This window comes from Notamacropus eugenii, chromosome 1 (assembly GCF_028372415.1).
Source record: "Notamacropus eugenii isolate mMacEug1 chromosome 1, mMacEug1.pri_v2, whole genome shotgun sequence".
NCBI classification, from domain to species: Eukaryota; Metazoa; Chordata; class Mammalia; order Diprotodontia; family Macropodidae; genus Notamacropus; species Notamacropus eugenii.
In genome coordinates, this window is record NC_092872.1 from 326,707,289 (window position 1) to 326,720,609 (window position 13,321).

At 35.4% G+C, this 13,321-nt stretch overlaps 1 protein-coding gene across 1 annotated transcript in view; it reads right to left on the bottom strand.

Moving 5' to 3' along the window:
* The window catches only part of FRMD6 (FERM domain containing 6), a 114,659-nt gene that overhangs the window by 26,292 nt on the left and 75,046 nt on the right, over nucleotides 1-13,321 (bottom strand). Inside the window, exons 4-6 of the mRNA XM_072629714.1 lie at nucleotides 7,165-7,244; nucleotides 6,532-6,608; nucleotides 519-705 (exon numbers count right to left, since the gene is read on the bottom strand). Coding sequence (XP_072485815.1) covers nucleotides 519-705; nucleotides 6,532-6,608; nucleotides 7,165-7,244 — 344 coding nt within the window. The remainder of the gene's footprint in view (nucleotides 1-518; nucleotides 706-6,531; nucleotides 6,609-7,164; nucleotides 7,245-13,321) is intronic.

A 13,321-nucleotide genomic window follows, 5' to 3' on the forward strand; every position in this document is an offset into this window, starting at 1 on the left:
AAGTTCAATAACTATTTGGAGAAATGGAAAAACACATAAAACTATTTCTTCGTTCTTTCTTATTTCTTTTTTAAAATTAAGGTGTTTTACTTGTTTCTTCGTTTGTTTTTCCTACCAATGGGAAAATTAAGAATGATCTCACCTTTTTAATAGTGGTGTCTGTCCTTTCAAAAGATGAGAAGTTCCAATAAGCAAAAGTATTGAAAGTCGGAAAGTTCCAGCCAAAGGATAATGTCAAACCTATCACTCTTAATTCTATAGTCTCAGCATCTACTAAGGCAGACTAAGTCCATAAAGACAGTATTGAACTACTACTACCACTGCTACTACTACCACCTACTCTTGTTCTTGTTCTCATAACTTCTAAAGTTCTTTTAAGTATCATATTTGTATTTTGGTATTTCAGATAACATGGTTCTACAAATCTGCATTTTTGGCCTCTTAAAGAAAAAAATTAAAAATAGCACCAGCGTGAACTGGTGGAAAAATATTCCTTAAAGTATGAAAACAGTACCTACCCAAGATGGGAAATAAGCCTCTGGCTCAAAATATTTGTCATAGTGCTTATTCCTTTTGAAGTTTCCAAGATCAGCTTGTAACGCAAAAGCAGCCAGCAAGAAGTAGGCCTCCTCTTGAAGCATACACTGGGAATGAAGAACTTGTTTTCTCAGGTGCCAGTAATAATAATATCTGGCTATTCTGTCCCTTGGAGAAAAAGCAAAAAGAAAACTTGGATCTTGATGATCTGATATGTAAAAAGAACCCCAAACTTTTGTCCATTTACCAACAGGCTTTCTGTTTTTGTGAATGTCTACTTTCCTCATTGAATAGGTATGTTACAACAAGCACATGATTGAGAATACTCAGTAGGAGAGGAACAAGAGTTTAAAACTTAAAATATTCAAGGCCAAAAAAAGTTACTTATTAAAGAAACTTCTTTCATTTGGAAGAAAGGTGAAGCAGGAGCAAATAACCTAAATTTTCTCAGTACAGTTGAATGGGGGAAGGGAGCAGGTGCAGGGAGAGGTTCAAGGAGAAAAGAAAGGCTTTAGAACAACTACTGTTTTGATGAAACTAAAGAATCAGTTATGGAAGAGTAAAGGGACTCCTTCTGCAGTGAAGGCTCAGTGTAGATAAAATATATAAAACTACAGTGACCCCAGTCAGGCTGGCTACATACTTCTTTCTCCATACATGTTTAGCAGTACGTGAGTAAGAATAAAGCAGGATTGATAGGATCAATAGTAGAAAAAAGGCAGCAAGGGGTTCAAGAGTTGAAAATAGTATAGAGGTGAGTTTCACTAGAGGATCAGGATTGGGAAGGAAGAAGAGTGTAAACAGAGCAGGGTTGATGTCTTGAAAAAATACTGAGACAGAAAGAATAAAGATAAGGAAGAAAAATAGGTTTAAGAGGAGTAAGGCATCAGAGTAAGTTAGAAATAGATATAATTCCTATTAAGTTAATTCAAAAGTACTAATGGAGAAAACCAAATCACAATGACAATGATTTCTGCTTTAAAAAAGTTTCGTATGTTAAAGCATAGAAATTTGGACCCTCCTCTCCCCCCCCCCCCCCCTTTTAACCCTCTCTTTTCTTAGATTTAGCTTATATGATTTACCTTACGGTGCAAAGATGTTAATGAATGATCAAGAAAGCTAGTGGGTAAAAGTTATTAAACTGTGCACATTCTTTGATCTAGTAGGATCACTACTGGGTTTATGCCCAAAAGAGATAAAAAAGGAAAAGGACCTATAGGTACAAAAATATTTATAGCAGTCTTTTTTATGGTGGCAAAAAAACTGGAAACTAAGACTTCTTTACCCTGGGGAATGGATGAATAAATTGTGATCAATAAATAACACAGAATACCAATTGTGCCATAAGACTGTCATAAGAAATAATGAAAGGAGTGGTTTCAGAGAAAACAGGGAAGACTTTAATGAACTGATGGAGAGTGAAGTGAGCAGAAACAGGACAGCAATTTATACAGTAACAACACAAACAATTTAAAGAACTAAGAACTCTGATCAACTGGATGACCAGACATGCTTCTGAGGATACATAACAAAGCATGCTATCTACCTCCTTCCTGAACAGATGAAGACTGAGACATATATTTTTTTATACATGTCCAAAAGGGTTACTTGTTTTGCTTGACAATCACGTATGTTACAAGGACTTTGTTTTTCTTTATTTTTCAGTGGAGGAGGTGGGCAGGAAAGAATATGGATTTTTATTTGAAATAATTTAATAAAAAAGTCAGAGGGTGACTTTTGGGAAACATCAAGCTTAACTATTTAGTACTCAAAATAAAATGTTTATATACAGTGTTTCCCTTCTCTCCCTCCCCCAACCCTCAGATTGGAGAAAGTTTAAGAGATTAAAAAAATAGTGACTATACAGTGTTTTCATTTGTGTATCATTTAAGAACTAGGTTAGAAATATAGGAAAGTATTAACCATTTACTAGGCTTAGACAGTTAACCAGTGGCTAAATAATGTACTTTCCTTTCAGAACATTCCAAATTTTCCAATTATTTTTTACTTTTATATAAAATGACAATAATTCATAAGAATCCTACCCTAAAGAGGAAAGAAGGCTCCATAGCTTTATTTATTTTTATCTCAAGGGATAGGGATGATGACAGAGATTGGATATATGCTTCCACTGGATAAGCGAGTAAGAAATGGGAAGTATCCAGGGGAGGAATTCTCTCTACAATGAAGTTTGGTACTTTTTTGCACCTAAGTCACAGAAAATGACTTTCCCCAAGATCACAGAGCCAGTGTATATCAAAGGTAGAACTTGAACCTGGCTCTACTATTTGTAAGCTACAAATGGCACAGCATAAAAGCAGATAAATCTTATTACCTATAGACATTCAGCTAAATTTACTTTTCCCATTTTACATGTTTCTTGGGGCTTAAAAACGAACAAGTGAAGCACATGACTTATATTTAGGGGACTATTTTCCTTAAAAGTTTACTCTAAATCATTTTCTATGAACTATTTAATGTTCTAAAGTTATTCAGTAATAAATCCCAGTACTAGTTTTTTTTAAAGATAGTCTCCAAATTGTAACCACAAGTACTGTCTTTACTTATTTGTTCTCCTCCTCGATGAGCAAACTGCTTCTAAAGTTCCCACATGGCACTGAATTTGTGCTCTCATTCCTCGAGGTTTCAACGGCAACACTGCCATAAAAATCTGGCTAATGCTGAATTTAAAATATAAAACCAAGAACAGAAGATTCAACGTATGAGAGCATAACTGGCCTGTGATTTGTCTGTCTTCCTAGTCTTAATGTTTAAAAGAAACTCAGAAGTATGTGATGGAAGGCAGGGCCAATATAATAAAAACGACCATTTTACTTAAATTTTACTTTATATATTCACTCCAAATATACTACCAGAATTTTTTTACTGAGTTAGGAAGAAAACATAGATGAAGGATGTCTAGCAGTAATAGATCTTAAACTATATGACAGTAATTATCAAAACTGTCTGGTACTTAAAAATATAAAGGTAGAACAATGAAACAAAGTAGACATACAATTTACAGCAGCAATGACTACAGTAATCCTGTGTTTGACTTAAGTTTTAGGTAAAAGTTGTTGGGAAAGCTGGAAAGCCGTATGGCAGAAACTGGGCACAGGCCATTATCTTACACCATTTACCAAGATAAGGTCAAAATGAATACATGACCTAGATATAAAGAGATATATGTTACAAGAAAATTTAAGAACATGGAACATATTACTATCAGACTTATGGATAGGTGAACAATTTATGAATAAACAACACATAAAGAGAATTGTGAGGTATAAATGGATAATTTAGATTATATTAAATAAAAAAGTTTTTGTACAAATAAAACAAATGTAGCCAAGATCAGAAGGAAAGCATAAAATTGGGGGGGGGGGAGTGGGACGGGATTTATAGAGTTTTTCAGATAAAGGTCTCTTATGTCAAATATACAAAAAAACTTTGTCAAATCTACAAGAATACGAATCATTCCCCAAGTGTCAAAGGATACAAACAGTGAAGAAATTAAAACAATTTACAATAAGATGAAAAAATGCTCAAAATCATTATTGATTAGAGAAATGCATATTAAAACAACCTTGAGATATTATTCTACACCTATCAGACTGCCTAAAACAACTGAAGGGGAAAGTGACAAATGTTGGGGAGGATGTGGAAAAATTGGGACACTGATTCATTGTTAGAGAAACCGTGAAATGATCTAACCATTTTGGAGAGTAATCTGAAATTATGCCCAAAGAGTTATAAAACTGTATACACCTTTTGACCCAGCAATGCCACTACTAGGTTTGTTTCCAAAGATGACAAGGGAAAAAGGAAAAGAATCTATGTGTTCTAAAATATAACAGTTCTCTCTGTGGTGGCAAAGAACTAGAAATTTCAGGGATGTCCTTCTATTGGGGAATTACTGAACAAGTTGGAGTATATGATTGTGATGGAATACTACTGTGCTATAAGAAATGACGAGCTAAATGATTTTAGAAAAACATAGGCAGACTTGCATAAAATAATGAAGAGGAAAGTGGGCAGAACCACATTGTTCATATACAGTAACCAAAATACTGTTTTAAGAAAAACTTTGAAAGACTAAGTATTTTTGACTATTATAAATACCCAGCAAAAGAACTGATAAAGAGAAGTGTGTACAGAATGAGTACACACACACACACACACACACACACACACACACACACACACACACACACACACACACACACACACGGTAGCCATCTCTAGGGCAGGGGAAGAGGGATAGGGAAGAGAAAAAAAAAAGAAGTTATACTACAACTTTACGATATACAAGGATAATAAGTTGTACGTAAGAGATTTACAGTTTCATGTGTAATTATCTCTTTTTTTTCTACTCTACTAGGATATTGGAAATGCTTGTTTATTTCTTAAGCTCAGGATAAAATAAAATAACTTTTATATGTGAGGAAGCTGAGACCAAGAGAGTAGGGCCCAGAGAATGACTTGCCCAAGGTCACAGATGTAGCAAACAGCTGGTATTTGAAACCAGGTTCTCTGACTTCAAATCTGACTTCTTCCCCTGTATCACACTACTTCAGATGATTTTCCATCATTTTCCTTACAGAAATACATGAAAAAAACTATCATTTCCAGATGCAGCAAATTTATCCACAGAGCTACCAAGGCAGATCACAATCTACAATTTAGTGATAAAGTTCCAAGGAGTTGGCTGAGGCAATATGAATTAAATCACTTGCTCAGGATCACACAGCAAGTATCAGAAATTAGGTCTCAATTGTTTTATTTTTTTTTTGATTCCAAGCTCTTATTTACCGTAGGAGAATAAATATTTTCATTCGTGAGGAAATGTAGGTATAACAGAATATGCACTAGGCTCAGAATGAGAAGATGTGTTTATGTTTGTGTTCTGCCACTTACTATGTGGCTTTAAGGTTCTGAGAAATAAAATGATTTGCTCAGTTTCCTTATCTGTAAAATGAAGATATGATTCAATTCAAAAGGCATTTATAAAGCACTTTCTATGTGTCAATGACTAGGAATACAAAAGCAAAAAATATAAAGCATTCAACCCCAAAGGGTTTACATTACATAGCACATTATACAAAATATGAACCAAGCAAATACAAAATAATTAGGGGAGCATGTCTGCTAATAATTGGTGAACAGCAAGGAGAGGAGAGAGCAAAAGAAAAGGTATTCAAGATGTGAAATTTGTTCTGAACTATGAGTGGCAAGCAGGGAAAGTACTCCATGCCTCCTGCATGGAGGGAGGAGATAGAGTATCATCTATAAGAAACAGCAAAGGGTAGGAGTGGCTGGAAATGGTTACTAAACAGCTAGTACATTTGTATTAGCTATTTCAAAGGACCTGTTGTAAAGGCTTGGTATTATTCAACATTACAATCACAATAGGAAGAACAATTTTCAAAATTCTTCTCTTAGAGTAAATTCATTTGTCTTTCCCGTCAAATATCTCACAAAGTACAAACAATCACTTAGAATAGACAGGTTACAAGTTATTTTTCTTTGGTAAAATATTAATAGATTTTTTTTTAAAAAAAGATCAAATGTGAATATATATTAAATGCCTTATAAATTTTGAAAACAAAACCTAAAAATCAAAGTATTATCCCACAATGAAAGCTTGTAGGTAATTTTTTTTGCTAGCTAACATTTTTTAAGGATCAAATAAAGATATACCTATGTGCTTTTTAAACTTGTAAAGTAAAAGATAAAACTATCACAATCTTTATTTCTGTGCTCTCTATCTTCATCGTGACTTGAGGTTTTTCTGACATCTTCAAAAACTGTATTCTGCTAATGACAAATGTCATTGAGAAACGGAATATAGGAATTATAATAAATTACAATGTAAATTAAAATTAAAACAAATTATTATAAATCATTAGTGATTTTATTAAAGTTAACATTTGAAAATTTTCTGTAATTCTTTTTTTTAAAAAGACATAAAGAACTAGACTAATGTGTCCATACCTTATTAACCTGCCATTTTCCACATAATATTGCACTCGAAAGTGAATGATCATTGGAGGACCAAACTGGTCAATACCCTAAAATAAATAGATATACATATATGTCATTTGGATATATGCAGAGTAAAGTACAGAGAGCTTCAAAATAAGGAGCTTCAAAAAACTGAAAATATCAACAAATCACCTTGATGATGATATACTCCATATTATGAATTGATGACTGCTAGTAGGAAGTCAATTATCCCTTATGAACACCATACACTATTAAGTCCAGAACATTAAAAAGTCAAAAAAGGTCATAAATTGCCATTCCTAACATATCACTTAACTCTAAAGTTAAAATTTGCTATGACCTTTTCAAAACAATGTCTCAATATTTATAGTTCATTTTTTGTTAAACTGATGGTTAAAAAAATTCCAAAATACCTAAGATTAGTAATAGACCAATGATATTTCAATCATTTGATATTTATAATTTTAATATGACTCATTTCCATTTTTCCTTCACAACTGCAGGAGGCCCTACTTTACTTTGTCTCTAATTTAGAACAGCTAAATTTGAAACAGTGAGTTAACTGAAAATAATCTGGCTCATGGGTACAGTCTAAACTCAAGTGATTTTTTATTGCCATACCTTGCTGGCTTCTTTTTTCCATTCTTTTGGACAGTATTTATAAAGTTTCTGTGATAATTCCATGTAAACATGTTCATTATCTGTATCAAAAAACGGGGGAAGAAGAGGGTAAAGAAAAAATGAGTATAACTTTTTTAAAACACAAGATACAACAGAATAATTGAAAACTAACTTCAGGGGATATGTTAACGTACCACAATTCCATATTATTCTAAAAGATATCTTAAGATAAAAGCATTAATGAGATGTTTGGATTTCTCTTTTATACAGAAGATATTTTAGAAACACTGGCATAATGTACAGAAACTTTTGAGTCCCCCCCTACTTTTCTTTTATATAAGTACAAACAGGTACATTAATAATTAAGGTGAATTTTAAAAAATACATTTATGTTACTATCTTCTGTTTCTTACATAATTATAATTAACTTGAATACCTCACCTGTTCCCCTTCCCAGAGAGCCATCCCTTACAACAAATAGTATTTTTAAAGAAAAAAAAACAGCATAACTGATCAATACATTACAAAGGTCTGCAATTCTGTGCAATGCATAACACCTGTGAATCTCCTACCTCCATGAAAGGATAGGTTAAGGGTGTCCTCTCCTATTTCTTCTTTTGAGTTCTGCTAGATCTTTATAATTTTATTATATTAACATGGTATTTTAAAATGTAGTTGCTTATTCCATTTACATTGTTGTAGTTATTACGTAGAGTTTTCTTGGTTCTCCTTACTTCACTCTGCATTGATTCATATAAATTTTTCATTGCTTCTTTATATGCATTATGCATCACTTTATGAATCATTTCATCAGAAGCCGCAAACTCCAATGAGCTGGCCATATTGTTCAAATGCAAAACATATGCTTGCTGACAAAAACTATTTTATGGAAAACTCACATAGGACAAGCATTTACATGGTGGTCAGAAGAAGTGGCATAAGAACACTCTTAAGAACTCTGGAAGTTCATGGGGAACACTGGCACAGGACCGATCAGTATGGCATGCCCTCATCAGAGAAGGTGCTGTACACAGTGAGCAAAGCAGAACTGAAGTAGCTCAAAAGAAATCCGAGATACGCAAATTTAGAGAATCCACCCCAAATGTTCACATGGACTCTTTATGTGGGAGAACATTCCCTACCTATGGGAGAACATTCTAAGCTCATTTTGGTCTGACCAGCCACAGTTGGACACACCATAACTTGACTCTAGCATAGTATAGTGATATCATTTTGGTCCTCTTTGAGAATGAAGGACAATCAACCAATCATATTCATCATGTAAAAGGGCCATCCCTTAACTCACTTCTTAAAAGAGACCTATTCACCGAATGGGTGTTGCGTCTCTCAAAATGAGAATCTGAAAAGGGTCCTCTGCATCCTGGGCCATCTCCCATCATCCTAATTGATATCTGGCCACTGGACCCAGATGGCTTTGGAGGAGAAGGTGAGGCTGGTGACTCTGCACAGCCCTTATTCACTCAAATCAAAGTTAACTGCAAGTCATGTCATCATCCCTCTGATGTCATGGTCTTCTTCGGGAATGAAGGATAAACTACAACCTGTGAGTAGTCCGAACTGCCTGAATGGGGGCCAGTTCCAGTTGGGCAACTCAGCTTGTCCTCTCCTCTCCTCTTACCTGAAGGAGTTCTGACCGAAGGAAGGTAAATTCAGATGGCTGAAAGCTACCTAGCTAACTTGGGGTTTACTAGCTATCTAGCCTTCTTTCTGGAAGACCAAGCCTTAAATCCAATTCACTGGATCTCATGGATTGGACAACAGGTCCCTGCCTAAGCACCATTTAATGGTTATTTTGGGGCCCTCCAGACTCAGAGTGAATGTAAATAGTAACTGTTTCTCTTTTGGCGAGCAATCCTGAGGGTCTTCCCCTCCCAGTTTGAGTCTTTTCTTTAATGATTAAAGAGGTCATCCCTTGACTCATTTCTTAAAGATGCCCCTGAATGGGCACTGCCTCACTCAAAGTGAGAACCATAAAAGACCTTAGCTTAAAAAGGCCAAGGTCTCACACTGCATCCCGGGCCATCTCCAGTTGATCCAGTCCTGATAAATATCTGGCCACTGGACCTAAATGGCTCTGTAGGAGAAAGTGAGGCTGGTGTCTTTGTACAGCTCTCCCTTACCAAATCAAAGTCAGTTGTAAGTCATATCCTCATTTCCCTGATGTCATGGTCCTCATCGGGAACAAATCACAATTCATCATATACATCATTCCTTAGTATGTACAGTACTATTCTATTATATCCGTGCACCACAATGTGTTTAGCAATTCCCTAATTGATGGGTAGCTGCTTTATTTCCAATGGTTAAGTATCATACAAATTGCTGCTATAAATATTTTTGAATGTATGGAGATTTTCTTATCAATGACTTCCTTGTGGTATAAGCCCAGTAATGGAGTCTTTTCAAAGAGTATGGACGTATTTGTCACTTTATTTATATAATTCCAAATTGGTTATGCCATTTCATATTGCCACCAAAAACATCTATATGCTAATCAATCTACCTCCATTCCAACAATGATTTGCCATTTTTGCCAATTTGCAAAGTGTCAGGTAAAAACTCAGAGATATTTTAATTTGAACTGCTCTTATCGTTAGTGATTTGGAGCATTCTTTTATGGGGTTGTGAATACTTTTGTAATTATTTATAGAACTCATATCTGTTCATTGGAAAATGGCTATTAGTCATACATATACACAATTTTGTTGATGTTCAGTCATGTCTGACTGGAGTTGGATAAGGGGTCACAAAGAGTGACCCCACTGGGAGTTTTCCTGGCAAAAGGAGTGGTTTGTCATTGCCTTCCCCAGCTCATTTCACAGATTAGGAACTGACTCAAAGATGGTTAAGTGACTTGCCCAGGGTCACATAGCTAGTAAGATCTTTATCTGGTCTTCTGAGAGTTTAAATGTTTTATATTCTGAAGGGAATCTTCCATCTACATTGGGTTCTCAGTTTTCTTAGCACATAGTTATTCTTTTTATTTATTTGGGATTTGATGTGATTTCACCCTGCCCATTTAATATTTTTCTGATGTTCTTCTTTTTAATCAGATTAGATAACAGTTCATCAACTTTATTTTAAAGACAAACAGCTTTTAATTTTATTTAGCATTATTTCTTGTTCTTTACATTAATTATTTATTCTTCATTTATTTATATGTATATTTATATTATTTTTTATAGTTGTTATTCTTTAGGGTATATTATTATTTCTTTAGGGTTTATTTTAACTTTATCTCCCCTCTAGATTTTAACACTTTTTCTTTTGTACTTATTTTAGGTTTTCTCATTGTTTTAAAATTCATTAAAATGCATACGCAGTTCATTAAACCCCTCTTTTTCTATTTTGTTAATGTTTGTACAAACATTACTTTCCCCCTAAGGACTGCTTTAGCTTGATCATGGAAATTTGGGTATTTTCATTCATCAGTATGATTTCCTTTTACATAATTACCAAATGTTTCTCTGATTTGTTCTTCAATCCATCACCATTCAGAACTTCATTGTTGTCTCTATTTGAGTTTGTATCTCTTGTCTGAGGATGTTTGGTAAATTATTATTTTTATGTTTTGGTATATAAAGGATGTGTTAACTTTCTATGCTTTTTGACATTTGTTTGCAGTATCTCTGTACCCTAGGACAGTCAGTTTTTTTTTAATTCCATGTGGTGCTGAGATTAAACTGAGTATAATCCTCGAGAAAAAACAGAACATTCAATGAAAATGAGGATTTTGAAAAATATGATGGGATGATTATTTAAAAAAAATAAAATTAAGGAGTAACAAGGAGGGATGCACTGGGAGAAGGGGAAAGGGAGAAGCAGAATGGGTAAATGTCTCACATAAAAGATATTCAAAAGAGCTTATACAGTAGAAGGGAAGAAGGGGAGTGGTGAAGGATAACACCTGAACCTTTGACTAATAGGAACTTTAAAAGAGAGGATACCATACATACTCAGTTTGGTATAAAAAGTTATCTTATCCTACACAAGTTGGGAGAAGTGGGGGAGGAGGCTGAGTGATGGGAGAGTGGATTGTGAGAGGTAGTGGTCAGAAGCAAAACACTTTTGGGAATGGGCAGGGTAAAAGGGGGAGGAGAAAGAGAGAGAGAGAGAGAAAGACAGAGAGACAGAGGGAGAGACAGAGAGAGAGAGACAAAGAGAATGAATGAGAAAAATAGGATGGAAATATAATTAATAATCATAACTACAAAAAAGTTTTACAGTTTCTCTGATAAAGGCCTCGTTTCTCAAATATATAGAGATAAAATGGTCAAAGGATATGAACAGGTAGTTTTCAGACAAAGAATTCAAAGCTATTTTTAGTCATTTGAAAAAATTCTCTAAATCAGTAATGATTAGAAAATGTAAATTAAAACAACCTTTACATCTATCGGATTGGACAAAATGACAGAAAAGGAAAATCTCAGAAAGATGTGGGAAAATTGGGGTACTATATAGCACTGTTGGTACAGTTGTGAACTGATTTAAGAATTCTAGACAGTAATTTGAACTATCATCAAGGAACTATAAAACTGTGTATGCTCTCTGACCTAGCAATACTGTTACTGGGCTTGTATCCCAATGAGATTTTTTTTTTAAAGTAAAAGAATAGGGGCAGAGCCAAGATGGCGGAGTAGAAAGACGCACATACACTAGCAGGAAAGGTCTGTTGCGCACTGGACGCAGAGCAGAGCACAGCCCTGTCTTGGCCACGCAGTACTGGAAGGAGCAGATCTGAGCAGGCTTCAGGGGCAGAATCTCCAGTTGCACAGATTCCCTCAAACCACAGGCACCAAAGGTCAGTGAGAGGGTCTTTTCAGCTGGCCAAGAAGGGAGCAGGGTGTCCCCATAACTTGGGACTCCTCAGGTGGCAGCAGTAGAGGCAGCAGTGGATGGGGCTTCCAAAGCAGGCAGTAGCCTGCATCCATTGTTGAAGGTCAAATCGTAAACCCCGAGGGAACTGAGCCCTGTATAGTGGCCCTGACCCCTCCTGAGCAGCTGATCTTAAATGACCCCTCCTGAGTAGCTAATCTTAATCTCACACTGAATAGCAGCCCTGCCCCCAACTAAAGCCCCTGTGGCTTTGGAGCAGCTTATCTGAATCTCAGCTCCCTGTGCTGGCTTGGCAGAAATGGAGGCGAGGTGACTGTGGAGAGGAAACTCAAAAGTCAAGTAACTGGCTGGGAAAATGCCCAGAAAAGGGAAAAAAAAAAATAAGACCACAGAAGGTTACTTTCTTGGGGAACAGGTATCTCCCCCCATCCTTTTGAATAAGGAAGAACAAGGCATACTGTCAGAGGAAGTCAAGGCCTCTGCCTCCAGGGCCTCCAAAGGGAACTTAAACTGGACTCAGGCAATAGAAGACCTTAAAAAACAAGTTAGCAGCTTACTAAAGGAGAACCAAAAAAATGGTGAGGAAAATAACAGCTTTAAAAAGAGGCTAACTCAATTGGAAAAAGAGGTCCAAAAAGCCAATGAGGAGAAGGAGGTTTTAAAAAGCGGAATTAGCCAAATGAAGGAGAAGGTTCAAAAGCTCACTGAACAAAATAATTCGCTGAAAGAGAGAATTGAGTTCAGGGAAATGAACAACTGTGAGTTAAACCAAGCAGTTAGTAAACAAAACCAAAAATTTGAAAAAATACAAGATAATGTGAAACATCTCATTGGAAAAACAACTGACCTGGAAAACAGATCCAGGAGAGACAATTTAAAAATTATGGAATTACCTGAAAGCCATGATCAAAAAGAGCCTAGACATTATCTTCCATGAAATTATCAAGGAAAATTGCCCTGATGTTCTAGAATCAGAGGGCAAAATAAATCTTGAAAGAATCTACTGATCACCTCCTGAAAGAGACCCAAACAGAGAAACTCCTAGGAATATTGTGGTCAAATTTCAGAGTTCCCAGATCAAGGAGAAAATACTGCAAGCAGCTAGAAAGAAACAATTTGAGTACTGTGGAAATACAATCAGGGTAATACAGGATCTGGCAGCTTCAACATTAAGGGATCGAAGGGCTTGGAATGGGATATTTCACAAGTCAAAGGAACTGGGATTGAAACTAAGAATCACCTACCCAGCAAATCTGAGTATAATACTTCAAGGGAATAAATGGTCATTCAATGATATAGA